Source organism: Lonchura striata, chromosome 6 (genome assembly GCF_050655825.1).
Source record: "Lonchura striata isolate lonStrDom1 chromosome 6, ASM5065582v1, whole genome shotgun sequence".
Lineage (NCBI taxonomy): Eukaryota > Metazoa > Chordata > Aves > Passeriformes > Estrildidae > Lonchura > Lonchura striata.
The window spans coordinates 23,386,469-23,404,861 of NC_140708.1; the positions used below are offsets into that span (position 1 = coordinate 23,386,469).

General features: G+C 40.3%; 1 protein-coding gene across 8 annotated transcripts in view; it reads left to right on the top strand.

Annotated features, from left to right (window-relative positions):
• The first annotated feature begins 8,480 nt into the window (after positions 1-8,480).
• The window catches only part of WDFY4 (WDFY family member 4), a 121,729-nt gene continuing 111,816 nt past the window's right edge, over positions 8,481-18,393 (top strand). For 7 of the 8 annotated variants that reach the window (XM_085583605.1, XM_085583610.1, XM_085583608.1 and 4 more), the window contains exons 1-4: positions 8,481-8,635; positions 12,585-12,846; positions 16,422-16,536; positions 17,149-17,252. In XM_085583605.1, coding sequence (XP_085439731.1) covers positions 12,586-12,846; positions 16,422-16,536; positions 17,149-17,252 — 480 coding nt within the window. In that variant the 5' untranslated portion in view covers positions 8,481-8,635; position 12,585. Of the gene's footprint in view, positions 8,636-12,572; positions 12,847-16,421; positions 16,537-17,148; positions 17,253-18,393 lie in introns of all 8 variants that reach the window. The other variant, XM_085583606.1, reaches the window with a different exon arrangement.

The following is an 18,393-nucleotide window of genomic DNA, read 5'->3' on the forward strand; positions in this document are numbered from 1 at the left end:
TGGAGGCCCAGGTACTATTAGTGGCTCTGCCACTGACTGGGTATGTAATTTCAATTCTTATTGTTACTGTTTCCAGCCTGTGAAATGGAGTCTGTAAAACTGATCTCTATGATAAGCTTTTCAAGATGTATGAAAGAATAAGAAATATTACTTATTATGTATAAGTGTTATCTGAAAATATGTTCCCATGAAAATTTTTGGATCAAAGTGTTATGGAAAAAAATGAGATTATTTTTTAAAATATTTTCAACTTCTCTATAGGTGAATAAAATTTAGGAATCACAGTATTTTAAAGCATCATTTATTTTAGAGTAGGTATTATCCTATTAGTTTGTCTTTGCTTGGTAATCAGCATCTTGTTTACAAGGAAACCAGTTTCCTGGAAGGTAAAAAATGCTTCTTCCCTTTGCCTGCCCCGATATTCATATGTGGAGCAGACTCATTTGGACTAATCAACTGTTTAGTTTTACAAATGTCTTCTCAGATATGCTCTGCTGTGGAGGTTGTCCACTCATAGCTGCAGTATAATGAGTCTGCATAGAGATACTTCATTTGAAAAGTCAGAAAACTGTAGGACCAAAAAAATCCCGTGGTTCTAGATCCTTAACAAGATTCCTACGCTTGAGTTCCTGCAGGGAATTTCAACTTGGAAAAAATAAGGTACTTAAAAGTTCTATAATACTGGATTTTCAGAGAGAACTGAACTATTCATTAAAGTTTTATGAATGGGATTTTGTTTTGTTTAAAAGCAACCAAATAACCCTCTAAAAATCACCTACCTGAACTCCCCACTAATATAATTTGTCTCAGTATATTCTTGTTTGTTATCCTTCATCTAGCCTTACTAATATTTACTAATATTTTGTTCAAGGAAAAAATGCTTTTCCAAAACAAAGCATCAACTAATTTGGTTTTGAAAGTATCAAAACCCATTTTTAAAACTAAATATCCCTTATGCTTTTTGTTTTGTCAGTGCTGACAAAAATTAAAGGTAATTTGCTTCCCCCAGAGTTTCATTCTTCATCCATAATATTTTATCTGTTCTGCTACATACTGACACCATTATAAGCTGTGTCCCTAAAAGGAGAAGGTCAAAGTACACCACAGTTTTCTAAGTGGCTTCTCTGCTGGGTGCCCAACTAAAACTTGTCCATTCCAGAGGCTGATGAGAGTGTGAAAATGTAATCCTATAAATGCTTAAATTGCTGAAAGCATGTGAACAGGCAGGTGAGTGGTTCTATTCTGTGCTGTGGCACTCTAGTGTCTTATTTTTTTAAGATGGTCTCAGGAAAATAAATGGAAGCTGTAACTCTAATATGCAAATGAACTGTGTACTTGCAGGTATGTGAGATTTTTGGCTGCAGGATGCAAGAGCAGCCTTTGCAAGCCCTTCTGTTGTGCTGCCACCTCGTGATGCTCAGGGAGGATGGTGCCAACACAGAAAATGCTCAGAATTAACCCTGCCCATGTTACTGCTGAGAACCACAAAGCAAATAATGTTCTCTGGAACTCAGACAGAAGCTAAAAGGAGGTAAAGACAATTTCCTATTTAAGATCTATATGGACAAAACTGGCCTGTGGAAAGGGGAGAGCTCTGAATATCTCTGGCAGGAATGCCTGTATTGGGCCAAGGCTGGCTGGCTGAATTTTTCATCTTTATTCTCATCTCATTTGAGAAAAAAAAAAAGAAATAAAAATAGAAAATAAACGTTTATTGGAAATTAAAAAGGATAAGACATTAAATAGAAATAAAAATGCCACCAGAGCTTGGCCTGTCTCACTAAAGATTTAGTCATATGCTTGTCGTCTGTGCATTTCAGATGTCTTTTAAGAGGGATCCTCCCTCTGAGTTGTGGCAAACAAAGTACAAGCCATATGCCCGATTTTGACTTATTTTTTGGGTTTTGGGTTTTTTTTGTTAGTAGCTCTGTCAATGTTCTGAGCACAGGTTCTGGTACTAGTTTGCTGCTACATATTTGGATGAAGGGTTACGTTCCGAATGCATATAGGTCCCAGACTTTGACAAGGTAGGCTTCTGCTTCCTTCAAGTTAGAGGCATCTCTATTGTGTCTGATGTACTGAGATACAAAACAATATTTAAGTTTCACCTTATGACTGCTGTCTGTTTTTTAGACAGCTTAGCAACTCTTGTTACTGAATAAGCCTTTGTAGACCTCCATGTAAAGCCTGCCATTCACATTTCCCTGCTTCCAGCCAGGCATTTCTTGAGGGCAGTGATCCTAGAGACCCCGTGTCTGAACTGGCATCCTAATGTGCAGCCTTGCAGAAAGAATTCTCTGGTTTGTCAGATCTGAGCCACTGCTCTGCAGCCCTGCAATGGCACAGCAGCAAAAGGGACACCCGTGTGACACGGAGCCGCTGAGGAGCCTGTTGCACTTCCCTCTTGTGGTGAGCCCCACTGCAAGGTAAGGACTGCATTCTTTTACCAGTTCCTCCTTTGCTGCATGTGTTAGCTACCTCTGCTGTGACAGCTCTGCTTTCAAGTTCTGCTGAATGCTCCGAGCTCCAAATGATCACACAGCCAATGACTAGTTCCTTGTTGATCTAATTTGCCCCCTTAACAAATTATTTTCTCCCTGTGCAATGCTCAGCTTCTATTTCAGGACTAAAATTACCTCTCTGATTAGCAGCAGCAATTTTGTGTATCCTTATTTATCCCATTCCAAGCACAAAAGCAAACACTAATGTAGAATCTGGCTATAAATTAAGCTGAAATTAAGAAGATTTTTTTTAATTATTATTATTTACCAACCTAGAACAGGGCCATTTGAACACCCTAAAAGCAACAATCCCCAGGGAAGCTACTCAGCTTCAATAATTTTTTTTTAATCAGAACATGTCAGATAGCAAAACCACTGTTTTCATCCCCATTCCTTTTGTCCAGAATTTTAATGGAATGGCAAGCAAAATGCAATTGGAGTATTGGTTCTATACATAAAGAATTGACGAAAAGGGAAGATGCATGAGTCTAGTTCACAGTGCTAGAAGTATATCTATAGCAAAAACAGGCTTATCCTTTAACAGGGTGTGACAGCTCATTAAGCCTGGCTTATTGGGCACTTGCAGGTACCTGAGCAGGAATGACTGTGGGAAAGCAGCCTCCCTGGACATGTGCAGAGTCTCTCTGGGAGCACAACTTATTGAAGAACAAGGTCACAAGAGCTGGAGTTTACCAGTAGACTTTGGAGCTGCAAAAAAACCCAAAAAGCCAAACTACTCAACCAATCAAAACAAAAAAAATAGTTGTTAGCAAGGGACATATCATAGCTGGAAAAATGTCTGCTGTCGCACTTGTGCATGAACGATCTTGTTTAATTTGTTTAGCCTGAACTTCAGGCTTCCTATTTCCTCTAAGATGATGATGAGCGTTGCTGTAGGCTGTGCAAGCTACAAAACATCCTTGCAGAAAACAAAGGGGGTGTAAAACAGGAACTAGGACTCATTTATGAAACTTAAGAAAGTGATGTTGTCCACAGAGATTTTGATGATCCTTCTGCAGAGAGAATAAGAGTAAATCCTCCAAGAAAACATAAGACTAAATCTTCCAAGAAAAGCAGCTCTGGTCAAAGTGTGTTTTGTAATTACATCTTGTGTTTTTATCTGCATGTGTCTGAGTGCTATTTTCTGATAAGCGTTCTGTATTAAAAGTCTTTTTACAAACTTTGCTTTGTAAATATTAAAAAAAAAACCCTGCAGATCTTCTTTATCATAACAGTTTAATTCAACAACTTTTGAGTTTACAAGAAAACAATGAATTCCTCTGTGTCCTGTAGTGGAAGACCAATCTGAGGTACAGGAAGGGGCATGCTATTGGTATGCCAATTATAATTTTTGCACTGGCCTTTCAACTTCCTCAATCTCATTAGACTAACATGGGTTCTAGTGTGGAGATCATGTGTTCAGTCGAGTTGCCTTAAAATTTTCCTGCACAGTGCTTTTCTAGTCAAGTAGGTGACATTTAATCAAAATAGTGGCTTCCCAGAGAAACTTTCATTTTGATATTTTTCTTCCTTCTGGGGAAAATATTCTATTTATTCAGTTCTGTTTGGGTCTGACAATTTTAAACAAAAATGTTTCCACTTTTGTTACATACCCATTTTTAAATTAGGCTTCTTTTTTCTTGTGTTTTTAAAAGTTGATGTTATTTTACTGACTCTGGAATAGTTTTGAGATTTATTTATGCACAGAATTTTTTAAAAGTGTAGCTTAAAATTATTTGGTGTACTTCTGTATTTATATCATCAAGTGAGGCCCCCTGACTCATTTTAACAGAGGCAAAAAATGATCAAAGTGTGAGGCTATCAAACAGCTGATTTACATGTGCTGCATAATAGTTTGTAGGAAACTACCTCAGGATTGCACAGATTTCGAAAGACTGAAAACCTCTATTGCAGCCCAACACGTAAGATGCAGGCCATTGGATACACTTCTGTTGGTTCATGTTTGAACAAAAATATAGGGAAATATTCATTTTGACTAACAGATTTGTGTAGATGGAGGGAATTTGTTTCTAATGAAACATTTTGAAATAGCAAAATTCAAGTGACAAATTATCCATACAACGTACCATTGCTACTGCTGACAAAAGGTGTCGGCTGGGTGCCAGGAGGCACAGAGGACCTGCTGCAGAACTCCTGACCCTGCTCAGGTGGAAACATGGGCCAAGGAAATGGATCGCTTGGATCAATGCTGATCACTTGGATCAATGCTGAGACAATTAGGAGCTCGACCACAGGACAAGGCTGCAGACTGCCCTGTCCTTTTAAGCCCAGCCGTTGGTGCCGGAGCCGTGAGGGACGTATGGGGCTCCCGATACAGGCTGAGAGTGCTCAGGCGCGCAAGGCATGCTGGCAGGCAGGAGCTGCTCTCCTTGTGGATGCACTGTAGGACTGCACCAGCTGCCTCTCAGGGCTTCCTCAGCATGAGCTCCATTTAATTTAAGGCTGAAGGTAGTCACTGTGCAGGCGCACAGACGTGTGAGCTGCCTGGCAGGCTGCACGGTGTGGCCGTGCTTCGGCTCATGGCGCCTTCTTCCCCTCAGGGGCATGGTGCTGCCCAAGGCCTGGGCAGGAGGGGCTCTGCCTCAGCCAGGGCTGCCTGGCCGCACCACCAGCAGCTGTCTTCTCCTTCCACCTCCCCAGGGCTTTGACCTCCAGAGAAGACCCAGCCAAGGAGGTGGGGTGGCCTCTGTACACCTCTCCTCCACGCCTGCCCTGTGCGTGTGCCCAGGGAGAGGAGCTGAGCCGCTCAGATCCCTGGGCCTGCAGCTTCTTTGTGCTTTTGCTTCTCTGGGAGGATGTGCTGAAGGAGCTGAATGCCTCCTTTATTGCATATTTCAAGGTTTGCTGAGAAAAATGATGAGTGAAATTGATGGTTAAGCAGATGGTTTAAATTTCTGCCTCGCTTTTCTCTGTGGTTTCTCTGTCAGCTTCCGTTCTGCCACTGAAAATAAGGGAGGAAAATGAAACACAGCCGCTTCCCTAAAGAAATGCATAATCATTCTAAGAACATTTTTTAATCAACTTTCTTTTTGTCAAGAAAATATGATGGATTTTAGCAAGAAAGGCAAAGAGTGGGGAAAAGCCTGCAGCTAATTCAACTTTTGGACACTGAAATGTTGAAAGGAACACATGTCTAACTTGCTTTTTTCTCTAGATTGAAGGTTACAAATGTGCAGCACAAAAATGTATTCCCTCAACAAATTCAGCTGAATTTTATTTTTTTATAAGGAGACAAACCTGCTGAAGGGAGAAATGCAGGCTTTTCAGCAAAGCCCCTTCCCATTTGGGTTTGCAGTTGGGCTGAACTACAAGCAAAGGCAATGGCATAGCAGTAGCCAGAGGACGTGTCTGCTGTTGCTGGAGCCATCAGCTATTTGGTGAATGTAATACAACTGAAGCATACTGCAAGTGTGTTTCTGGGGAAATCTGCATCAGCTGACCTCCAGCCTCAGGCTGAAGAAGTTCTGTGATTCTTGGCTTTCTGAATCATTAGATAAATTAGTGTGGCTGGTATCATAGATGTAAAGGCATCAATCTTGTTTTTCCGCTTGTGTGTGGAAATTGGAGTGGCAAAGAAGAGAGAAGTTTGACAAGAAGCAACATGAGGGACAGTATTGGATGCTGTGAGACAGGTGGGCCTTGTAGCTCCAGTTGTCTCTGGATCCTTGCCTCAGAAAGCCAGCTGTATGTTTGGCTCAGGACACCAACTCCACTGGGCCATGGATGACCTACATCACAGTGCTGCCCAACCAGATAGCAATTTCCAGCTGCTGTTGGTAGAGCTGGCTCCTGGGACCAGGAGATTTAGTGCCCTTTCTAGATATCTCAAACAAAGTGAAGGTTCCTTTGAACTAGGTGCCCTCACATAGATACAAATGCATGTGGGAGACGTATTTTTTTTTGATGTTGTTGTTGTTTCCCTGAGACTATAGGGAAGAGGACAAAGAAGGATTTTTCTTCCTGTTTTTGTAGGTGGAGGAACATTACAAAGGGGTATTTTAGTATAAACAACCCAGGCTGACAAAGGGTGTTGTGGTGCTGTTTCTTACTATGTGAACTGTATGTTTGTCTTTAGCCCTTGAGTTATTTTTACTACAGATAATTTGGTTACATCTGTTCTGCTCCAGTGAAGCAGAGATTAAGTAGGTGGGCATGTTGAAACTGGACTTTCAGGCCCATCAACAGTTACTGAAGTATGAAAAAGAGAAATGGTACTTTCTCTGCTGTGATTCTTCTAAAGATTGTGTCTGCTTGAGTCCTGACATCATCTAGTGAGGAGGTATCATTGGATTGGGAAGATCTCTGTGAAATAAATTTCTTTAGCCAAACAGTGTGGCAGAGCTGCTGCAAATGATCTGTGCTTTTATAGTGGCAGTAAAAGGGTAGAAATGGAGCACACTTAGGTTTGGTTCTGAGTTAGGAAGTCTAAGACAGTGATTTTCTCTCTGGATTGGTGTTACTATTCTCTTCTGGATCTCTGTGCTTCTGCCATTCATCTCAGCAGCATTGGTTGGGCTAGATTGCAGCTGGAAGTAGATCAGCTGGTATGTGAATGGCCTACAGCAGGAAAGCAGCAGATGTGTTGGCACAGACCTTCACAAGCTGTAGGAACTTGCTCTACCTGTGCTAAGAGCTGTCAGAGGCCCCACAGCCACACCAGTGCTGCACGGGGCTGTGAGTAGCTCTGGGGCTCACTGAAGTGGCCAAATGCAACATTCACTGGAGCTGCCCTGAGTGTGCATAGCTCTGGGTGGCCTTGCATCTTCTTGAAAAAAGTCTGTAAATGATACTTAGAAGTCTGTAAACAGCCTATAATTTATACTTATTAAATTTAGCTAATGCTTTCCAAAACCTGGTCACTTTAGAGACTACTGTATGTATAAATGGTGCAGTCTTTTCCTTGTGATCTAAATCTGTATTTCTGTTTGCAGCAAATCTAGAGTTCTGCCTAAATCCTGGTATGATGTATAAAGGGATGAGCTGAACCCATGATTTTGCTGATGCCTGTAATCCAATACAAGACATTCCTCATAAGGGATGAGAGCTGTCCTGTGGGATTGTTCTGTGCCAGGAACACCACTGTATCAGGAGAGGTCCCTGTGGAGTATAGGTAATTGCTATCCTTGTTTATGACTTACTAGGACTCTCCAGCCTGGATTAGCAGCACTTTATGCAGCAAAGTTGCAGCTTAGTTGGAAGAGAAAGTTGGTTAGTTTTCCTTCTGATTGCTTTTTCAATTTTTTTGAATAAAGCAGATGTTAACAGAAAACAGGTGGCTTAAACCACCAAGGGTAGAGTGCCCTCAGGTTTCAGTCACTGTAAGGTCATGATCCCACTGGCTTTCAAGGTCACCATAAAACAGTTGGAAACACTTGGATTTCCTGTGTAAAAACGTTTAAACTCTACCTTCCCTTAAAAAACCATTATAAAGACTTTCAGATGTGTTATTAGGGAGAACAAAAAAGCAACTAAACAACTGAGAAGTCATCTTCCCCCAAGCCCCTATCTAATCAAGGTTCATCTATGCTGTCAGTGAGCTTATAGTGCTTGTTTGCCTCTTGATCTGAGTAGCTGCCTTGACCATTTCAGTAAAGAGGTCAGGGACTCAGAGTTCCCCTTGCTATTCAAATATATTTATTTTAAGGGTGTGGCATTTGAGGAAGGACTACAGTAGTTGTCTGACTTTGGCCATAGATTGTTGCACAGAAAGCATGAGCTTTGTGGTGCTGTATTAGTTTTTTAAACCTTAAACAAAATAAAACAAATCCCACTCCCCTTCCCCCTTGTGAATATGGTACAGAGGAGGAAATACCTAGTTAGTCTTGATGTAGGGAAAAGAATTCTGTGCCTTCCAGGTTTGTGTATTAGCTGAGCTGTTTTAAATTGCTTTGGAAGCTTGATGGCTCCTGAGCTGTGGTTCATTTGCTTTTCACTTCTGCTTTCCCCAGGAAGCAAGTGCAGCAGCTAATCAGGTGATCCACAGTGGAAAGTTTAAAGAGCAGAGTGGGAGCTACTGCATACACCAACATGCCTAGCAGGGCAGAAGCAGCAACCTTCATTTCTCTGGATATGGTTATTGTCTGCAATAGGAGCTACCAAATCTAGGAGCCCAGGTATGCCAAGAGATTGTCTGGGAATGCAGACAGAACAGACAGCAATATTGGTTGCAACTAGTATATTATGATAGGATTACTTTCAATTAGTGAAGGTTTCAGTCAAAGTTCACCTGAAATTGCAGTGCAAAGACAGTTTTCCTTAAGAAGTAATGGAATTCCTGGTTTTGGCATTTACAATTATTAGCTGTGTTCATTAAACAGTCATCTTGGCTTCCAATGAAAGGAAGAGAGTATAAAAGAGTATCACACTTGATTTTTGGGATGATCTGAGCCGTGTGTTTTTGATAGTCCACAGAATCCTGGGATTTAATATTCAAGAAAAGTATATTAGAGAAAGAATATTTAAAGCTGGTAGTCCTAGAACTAGGGGTCTGGTATTTTGTCTAGTATATCTGTTGTTATCTGAACAGCTGGAATAAATAAGGAGGCCAATTGCAGTCTTTATTTTGTGTTCATGTACTTTTGGACATTAAAGATTGCCACGTATACTTAACTAACATTTTTCAAAGATACTTACTGTAAAAAGGGGTCCAATTTTGGCCTGAATTTTGGTATGAGATTTGATTCTTATTTAGTCTTGGTGCAAATTGGGATTTTTTTTACCTGAATGGGATCCTTCTATGAACAGCTGAAGGCAGTATATTTATCTGTAATCACAGATAAATATAATTAAAATATTATTAAAAAATCATGTTTGTTCAACTAGTAAGCTGTTAGTAACAGTATTCTGCTGATCCTTCTGCCAGTTTTGGTCAGGACTTTCTTCCCTTCTGTCTTTTCAGTCTGGAAAGATGTAGCCACAATGCTGTGTGGTTTCACATAAGCTTTATTTAGAAAAAAAGGGAAAATACATGATTAAGTTCTACTTTCTCTCTGTAAACTGTCACTGCATTCTGAATTTTACTATCAGATTTATTTGATTAGCCTTCACTTTTATATCTTTTAAAATATTTATTATTTAGCATTTACTTTTTGTGTAATTGTGATGCCTGTCAAAAAGTATCAAACCTCATCAAACCTAATCAAGATTCAAACAAAAAACTTATCAAAACTGAAATAAGCTATTAACTTACACTGAGGATCAGAACAAGTGGTGGAGTGCGCTAGAGACAACATATGAGACCTTTACAAAATACCTAAGTTATCCTTAATACTAAAGATATTTGAATGATGAGCTATGCAATTTTGTGGTTGGTCTAGAAGATTAATTGTCCTCCCAGAAAAATAGAAAATTGAAAGGACTTAAAAGTCCTAATCAAATTGTAGATGCAAGAAAAGGCTTCTAGTAGAAATAGTATTTAAAACATATTGTGCAAGTAGAGTCAACAGACTAATACTGAAGGACTGATAGTTAGTCTGATCTGGCTTTTGTAGTCTAGATAATTGGAATAAATACCAAGGAGTATCATAATCTTCCTTTTGCTTTCTTATAGTTTTGGAGATTAAAATGCTTCACATACACTTTAAAACTCTCACATAGCCTGTTACAAATTGATCTTCATTAAGGAAGTTGGTTGTGAGTAACTGGTTGTAAGAGTTTTATGGAGCTGGGATGGATTCTTTCATTACATGGATTCACAGAGCGAACACTTTTGAGAGGCTATCCCTGCTTACTTTAACTGTGCCACCAACAAGAAAGGCCTTCTCAGTCAAGTATAAATAGAAAGAGAAAATTGGTAAGCACATTTCCAGGGCCACGCAGTGCAGCTCAGGGAGTTGACTCATCAGTCACTGACCTTTTGAGGCCAGTGGAACACTTCATTTCACCACTCCATGACTAAGTTCACCATTTATAGAGTCCCTCTGTAAAACACTTTGGGGTTCTCTGTGCAGAAGACCATGGTGAATGTAGGCACTGGAGTGAGTTACTCGTTAGCATTGATTTAGCCTTAGCCGAGTAGCTTCCAAGGTGAGAGATCTCCTTGAAGAAGAGAATGGCTTTCCTATTTGGCATCCAAGTTGAGCCTCACTGAAAACATTACTGAACTATTCTCACTGCTAGAACAGCACCCAGGCTTTCTCAACCAACACATTTACAGCTTCAGGATGACTTAAGTGGGTCAAAATCCCACACCAAAGTTAAGTATAACATATGACAAATATAACTCCCACAGAGTCATGAGGAACAGAGTCTTCCTGTTTACTCTGTGCAGTCACCACACTTTTTCTTCTCATAGAGCTTGTTGTCTTAATACAGATAATTAAGGAAAACAGCAGCAAAACACAAAATGTTGTGAAAGTTCTCTTGACTGTTTTTTGGGAGCTGATCAAAAGTATATAGGCCTCCATCTCCTAGCAAAGGATAGAGTATGGGCTGTGTTAAAATAAGTTAGCCTGTGGTGTAGTGTGAAGGACCAGCATTTGCATCTAAGCACAGGTGTCTGCTGGGATCCTCATTCTGCTGCAGGTAGTGTGGTGCACTTCATATCTGCCCTTCATATCTGTGGTATAGAGCTACTGCAGGAGTGTGGAAGTGAGACTGCTTCATCTGACATGGAGTGGGCAGAATGCAAGCTGTAAGCTAGCTGTGTAACTGATGGATGATGAAGGAAGAGAATCCCAAATGCTGTTTTAGTGTTGGCTCATAATTCTAAGCCAGGCTCATAATACTGTCTTTTAAAATTTATTTTAACATATGCATGTATTGGTAGTGCAGATCTGACTCAGATTTTAGCTACTTTTGCTTTTTTGGCATTTTTATTGAAATGGTGGAATGACAATCAAACAGATACTGTAGAGAAAGGACATATTTCCCAGAAATGAAGTCAGATTGTTTTGGTTTTTTTTTTTTTTTTTTGAGAGGTAATGATTTGCTAAAGACTTTTCTGAGCTCTTAAAAAACAATAAATTTGCTAAGCAAAGTGAGCTACATTGATTTTGGTGACAACTCCCATCTGCCCAATCACACTGTTATAATTTGTCCTGTTGTAGTCCCAGGAGCAGTCAGACAATGACCTAGACTCCAGTAAGCACATGGATGACTTTGATGGAAACTGGAGAAGCCTGATCCCTGTTGGTGTAAATGTTGTCGTGGCGTAGACTCAGCATAGCAGGGTGAGCTCACAGAAGCTTTGGCAAAGAAGTAGGGCTGAGTGAGCCGCCAGAACACTATGGATGAAAACATGGCTGTAAAGTAGATGAGAGGACTTGGGGTCAAGATAAGGGTACCAGAAGAATGTGTTTCCTACTACACTCCTTGATGTGTAGTGAAAGATGGACCCATTTTAATTTTGATGACAATGACAGTGCCAGAAGCACCATGCTCCTTCAATTGCAGCATATCCACTTCAGTTTACAGGATCAGCAAAACAAGCAGTGATGTTGTGAAAATACCTATTGTACAGAGCTGCACATCTGCCACAACAAAGAGCTGAATGTTGCTGCCTCTTTGGGCCAGAACAACTCTGTGAGGAATCTTTGGGTTTTCCACACAGCTACTGTTCCAGATGGGCTTCAGCCCCACTCTAGGTAGGGGGTGTATCAGTGATGTGCAGCTAGATTTAGCATCCATGCTCAATGAAATGTGACCTGGCTCTTGGCTACTGCTCTTCTGGGGCAGATCTGCTGATAGTAATAGTTACAACTTCTTTTACGGTTGGGGTGGCTGAGGTACAAGGGAGAGGGAGAGGATCTGCCTCAGTGGCAAAGCTGGGGCTGGAATCCAGATTTGCTGGGTGGTTTACTGTTTTTTCTGCTAAAGCCCAGATGAATTGTGTATCACATGCATACATCTCATGGAAGAGAGCTTGTTCATGCAGTTGCAGGGTAGTAATGTTCTTTTCCAGGAGCAGGTTGATTTGCCATTAAAATTGGAAAAGAGTCAGTGACTGAGAATGTTTCCACATTTCTAAACTGTAACTCCAACAGTAAAAACTGTCAGGGTCTAATTTCTTGGGAGAGTTGACTGGTAAGAGTTGTAAATAACACTTATCTGGTCTCATCTCAGAATGGACAAAGCAGCTGAACTCATGTGGCAGCTGGAGGAGTCACCTGACAATGCAGGACAACAGGAGCAGAGCCCTGATGATGGAGACACAGCAGAAGTGCTGGAGCAGCCTGCACACAGCAAGGATGAGCTACCCCAGAGCCATACCCTCCTGTGGGAGACTCTAGGCAAACAGTTTATAGAATATGAACAAGTGGCTCCATTTCTCATGCCAGAGGATCAACAGAGAAAGCTGCTGGAATTTCTTCCCCTCTTCTTAAAGGTTTGTTCTTTGAATGCCTTTGCTGCAGCTGACAATTTGAGTTTCTTTTGCCTTATCCATTCTGTGGTCACCTAAACAGCCAGTGTAGTTAACTGGAGCAGGATCCCTCTAGATGATCAATTCTTTTACCCCATTGGGAGCCTCCTCTCCAGCATGGCAGCATGAAAAGGCCTTGGGTCTGTGTAAGCCCAGCTCAGCAATGACAGCAAGATCTGTTATCAGCCCTGTGTGTAGCACAAATCCAAAACAGCCGCATTGAAACTAGACCAGCCTCTACCCCAGACCAAACCAGCACACTTTCTTTTGAAGGTCCATGGAAAACATACATCCTTAATGCTTCTAGGGCATTAACCCATCACAATGAACAGGTCTTGCTGTAGAAGATCTGTGATTCCTACCAAGATCATCTCTCTAAACTGCTTCCTCCTGTTTTCATAAGTAATATATTGCTCTATGTAGGCTCTATGTGAAATTCTTCCATTTTCTTGCCTCAAATTTACAATTAAATTGAAATTCTAAGATCTCCATGTTTCTGAGTTCTATTAGAGCTTTAGTTTTTGAATAACATGTAGTGAGCATGAAATAAAGAAGTTGTGGTGAGATGAGATTATATACAACACCTTTAGATTTACTGATCCTTAACTAAGTATGAAAAGCAAGAATGCCTTTAATGGGCTGATAATTTTTTGGAATGAAATTTTCAAAGAACCAAAAAAGCTGAACAAGGGTGTTAAAAGTTAGAAAATATAGAAGTCTTGGGAATTAAAAATTGGACAGCATAGCAGTAAAATCTCACATGTCACGATAAATAAGCAAATAAATTTTAGTACCAGTATTTTAGGACCCAAGGACAATTGTTCCCAGGAGGCAAGACGAATTTTGCTGAGGGACTGGCAATGTTGTACATATGCATATTCATCATGAGTTTCCTTTCTGTAGGGCTGAACTTCACAAGCCTTAGAGTTGTAGAAACTGATTTCCTGAATTTTAGTAATGCTTGCAAAAAGGGGCTTTTGGATTCTCAAAGGAAACTTTGCTACCAAATATATTAATAGTGGAGAACAGAATTTTTCATTAGCTTAACACTAAATTTTGTGCCCTAGGCGTGAGATTCTTCCTCTCCACTTTTCTTAGATATGCTAGTGGGGCTTTGCACTGCTTTGTAGACATTTAGGTCCAGAAGTGTGATTTTTGGCTTTGCATCATTCATTTAAGAGTGCATTGTGGAGGATCTTGCCCTTTAGCTTTTAGTTATCATGTCCTTCCCCACATGACTTTTATTCCCTTCATATACCAGCCTTCTGCTGGCTTGGGGAAATGCATCTCAGTTGGAGTTGTACACGTTGTAAATTTCTTACAAAAACAACCTCATTTCCCCCTGTTTAACAGTGGACTCTGTGTAAGTCCTCTCCCTCCTTGGAAGATTTTTCTCTTGCTTTTACTTCCCTGTTCTGATCATGCAGATTACAATGCATCTCTGCCTTTTGGTTTTAGTTCTTTAGCTCTTACTCAGCTGGGCGGAGAGAGGGGTCACCAAGCAGGAGACACCTGGGGTGCGGGGGCTCGTTACTCACTGACACTCCTTGACGTAGAAGGAAAAAGTGTGGGAGGGAAATGTCAGCCATCTGCTCGTGATTCAGGCCTGGGCTGGGAGTTGTTTTAATGTGCTTTCTGCATCTTTCCTCTTGGTGCCTCAGAAAGTATCAGAACGTTCTATTACATGGCAGGTTTTGAGCTAACATCTCTCCATGAACCATAGAATAGGAAGGGCAGATGGTAACAGCAGACATAGGGAACTTGTGGCAGAATCTTAAATATGTAGAAACAGGTTTAAGAGGAAGAAAGAAAATCAGATTACTTTGATACCGTATTATTTGAGTTTTCCCTAAAAGCAGATGTCCTACAATGGAGTCAGGTTGATATGCTCCCAGATATAGATTTTCTATAGCTTCAGATATTAATATGAAATTAATTAAGTCTGTTCCTAAAGGACAGTGTATTCTAAAGATTGCTGTCTGACCCTCAGGAAGAGCACTGATGAAATCAAATCAGAGCATTTGTGTCCTGTTTTGTAGGGAGATGGACTAGTAGCATTGCTATGAACATTTGGTTACTGCGCTCTGCTGTGTATGGTCTGAGCTTCTAAAACTTACCCTGCTCATCTGTTAGCAGAAGAGTGAGTATAGCAAGGCCTTTCTGAAGTGTTAAGAGGATGTTCCTCTTTGAGGAAGATGGGCAGAAATCTCGCTCTGCTTTCTTCTGAAAAAGGTCATAACTTAATGACAGACATGTATTTTTAATCAACTGTAGGTTTCTTGTGATTGTGTTTGCTCAGCTTGCTTCTGCTCTTTACAGATCTTCCCTCTCTTCTGCATCAGAGGTGGACAAATTGGTGGATCTTGCTTCTGCAACTGAGTGTCTCTGAAAGTAACTTATGGTCAAAATCTGAAAAAAAATAGTTTGCTTTTAATGTTATTGACTGATGAAAATTAATAATAGGCCCACTGGGCAATTGTATTTCACTCTTGTAGCACAGAAAGATGATTTGGGTGCATTTTACTTATTGACTGCAGTAAAAAGTTGATGCTTGCCTGATTACTGAGAGGTGACTGACACTTTGTCCACAAGCTGCCATCTGTGATGAAAGAAAATGAAAGCCGTGGTAGGGAAGGAAATATTTGTGGAGGATCTTCATTTACAAAGAGTTGCACTGATTTCTTGGCAGAAAGTACTATGGGATGTCTGATCCAATTTTTTTTTAGGAAGACATATGTCATTTTTCTTCCTTTAATCATTGGGCCTTACAGTGTGATTTTTCAGAGTTTTTAAAAGGAGGAGAGTTGTAAAGATAATTTTTCAAGATTGCTGAGGACAGAGGTATCTCAGACTGGTCTTTAGGGGTTAATGCTGAACTGTTGCTAATCCATAAATGTGTGTATCAGCAGATGTTTTATATAAAAGAATTGGCACCTGGTTCTTGGAGGCTGGTTGGGTTCAATAGTATTAGTCTGCTGTAACATTTTATTGATGTTTAATTTTTTTCCCCCAAAGGTAGGGCTAAGAAACATAAGAGTTATTTGTTTGTCAGACTCAGGGAATCAGTAAGTCTTCCTGTTGTTTATCTAGTAAGTTTTGTACTTAATTGCTTGTCCATTCTTGAACAAGTGAGTTATAAACTTATTTATAAATTGTTTATAAGTTTGTCTATATATTTGTGTTTCTTCAGGGTTTCATACTTTGAAAGGGGCTAGCATAATTGTTGATACAAATAATTAGTGACACAGGGTATGACCAACATTTACATTGTTTGGATTGTATTCAGTATAGAAAATACTGTAAAAGCTCTCTAGTAGGTGCATTACATTATTCAAAAGATAATTCCAATTTGACTTCTGTATCTGTAGTGTCATATTCCTGCCTGTCTGGGAAATACTGCGTAATGGATTATACTGACTAGGGAGGGAATTTCCTAGATGAATGTTATCCTTATGCTCCTTCATTTATGTTTATTAGTTTTTGCCAATCTCCCAGAGACATGATGTGTCAGAGGCTTAACAGTTACACTTGGATTTCAGGCCTGGGAACAGTCTGCTGGAGTAATCACATTCCCCAATATTCAGCTGTTAGCCAGTGAGGTTTCCAAGCTTCTGACTAAAGAAATTGAGAGGAACCTCAATGGGAAGCCTGCAGGTAATGATCCCATACCAAATCCATTGGATCCTGTTATTCTGGAAATGTGTGTCTTTCAGTTGTACTCTGTGCTGGAAATAAAGGGGGAACAGAAAAATGCTATGTAGCAAGACGGGTATTCTAGTGGGTATGAGCTAGGACTGATTTGAGGAGATTGCACTGAAGATTTGGCCTTGTATGCCATGCTCATGTTTAGTTTGGAACTTCTGTAGCTGGAAGCATGTAATGTATAATGCAGGTAAGAGTGAAAGAGTAGGTTATACCCTATTCTGGGGAGCTTTCTTAAATAAGAAAAACATTGCTAGCCATTTATGGTTGGTGGCTGTTGTACATTATTTGTGCTGTCAGCTGCCAGGTTTCATGAACTGAATTGGTATTCTTGGTGAAATTTGTCAGCTTGAAACATGTAGTTTACATGAACTGACCTCGATGCTCAGTTCAAAATAAGTTTGTTTTACTGTTTACTTTAGTGAACTCCTGCTACTGTAATTTTGTTAAATTTGTCAGATCTGTGATACATCTGACAAGTTTAACAAAATGAAGAAGAAAGTATAAATGCAGCATTTTCATCTTTCACTAAGGAATTAAAGTTTAATGTTTTTGTGATAACAGAAGAAGCTCGTCTGGCTTTGGAGCAACTGCTGAAGCAGAAAGGGGAAACAGGAGATGGCCATTTGCTCCTGAAATCGGTGTATCTGCTCTCACAGACTGACTTGGTAAGAGAAAATACTACAAAGCATGTTTTCCATTTTATTTCAGAGAAACTGTGTAGGTACAGTGGAAGACCCGAGTCTCAGTATTTGCATTATCCCTAATAATTTGAGCTTGAGCATGCCCAAGGTATACAGTTAAAGGACACACCACCTGGTTTGTAGGCGAGGCTTTTCTAAAACAGAGAAGTAAGTATTTTGTGCTTTCAGATACCTTTTTAGTTTTGGTTATCAGACAGCTGATATCAGAGCAGCTTCCCTCCCCCTCCATATTGTGTATCTTTTTGTGTATTCTTTATCAGTCTACATATCAAAAAAGGTGGTACAGTAATACAGTGTCTTGTCTGGTAATACAGTGGTTGACTTTTCAATCGTGATAGTCTCTCACATTGAAGTGTTTCACAAACTCTACTTGTACAGCCATCCCCAATGCAAACTGGCATCAGGAGTACAGCCTGCTGGTGGGCATCTGTAGTGTGTTTTTCCATGACATTTAGTTAAACAGTTTGTCTTTTTCTTGTTCAAAGACACACAAAAATAAAATCTTACTGTCAGATTATAGTGGATACGTTCTGTATCATAAGGACCTCTATAAAATTATATAGATAGCTAGTCACAACATGAAGTTTCTGATGAGACTTGTGTTTTTCACAGGTTTAAGATGTTGCCATTTTTTGTAGCATACATACTCACAAAACTTCATATCACAAACCTCATTCTTCTGCTAGTTTGGTGCTGATTTTTGTTATGTTTTCAGCATACCAGGCCTCTCTAGCTGCAGAGTGTCCTGGAAAGCAATAGTAAAGGGGACACTGTTGGTCCCTGGCCTTGCTGTTCAGCTGCTAATTAGTTTGCAGGCTGTGTGCTTCACTGACTGCAGGTCTCCATATGCAGGACAGAGTACTGCCAAAGCTGTAGTTCAGCTGGAGCAAGGAGTCCTGGGAACAGCTACACCAGCACACAGTGTATTTAACTCTACCAAGTGGATTTTACAGCCATGCTATGTCACTGCCAGTCTTGTGTGCCCTAGAACACCCACGAGGGTAAAATTCTCAAGTGGGTCTTTCATCTGCCATGACTATTCTCAGTGTGTAGGAACACAAGGAAACTGTGGTCAGCTTCTGGAGGGACTGATCTTATTTTTCTT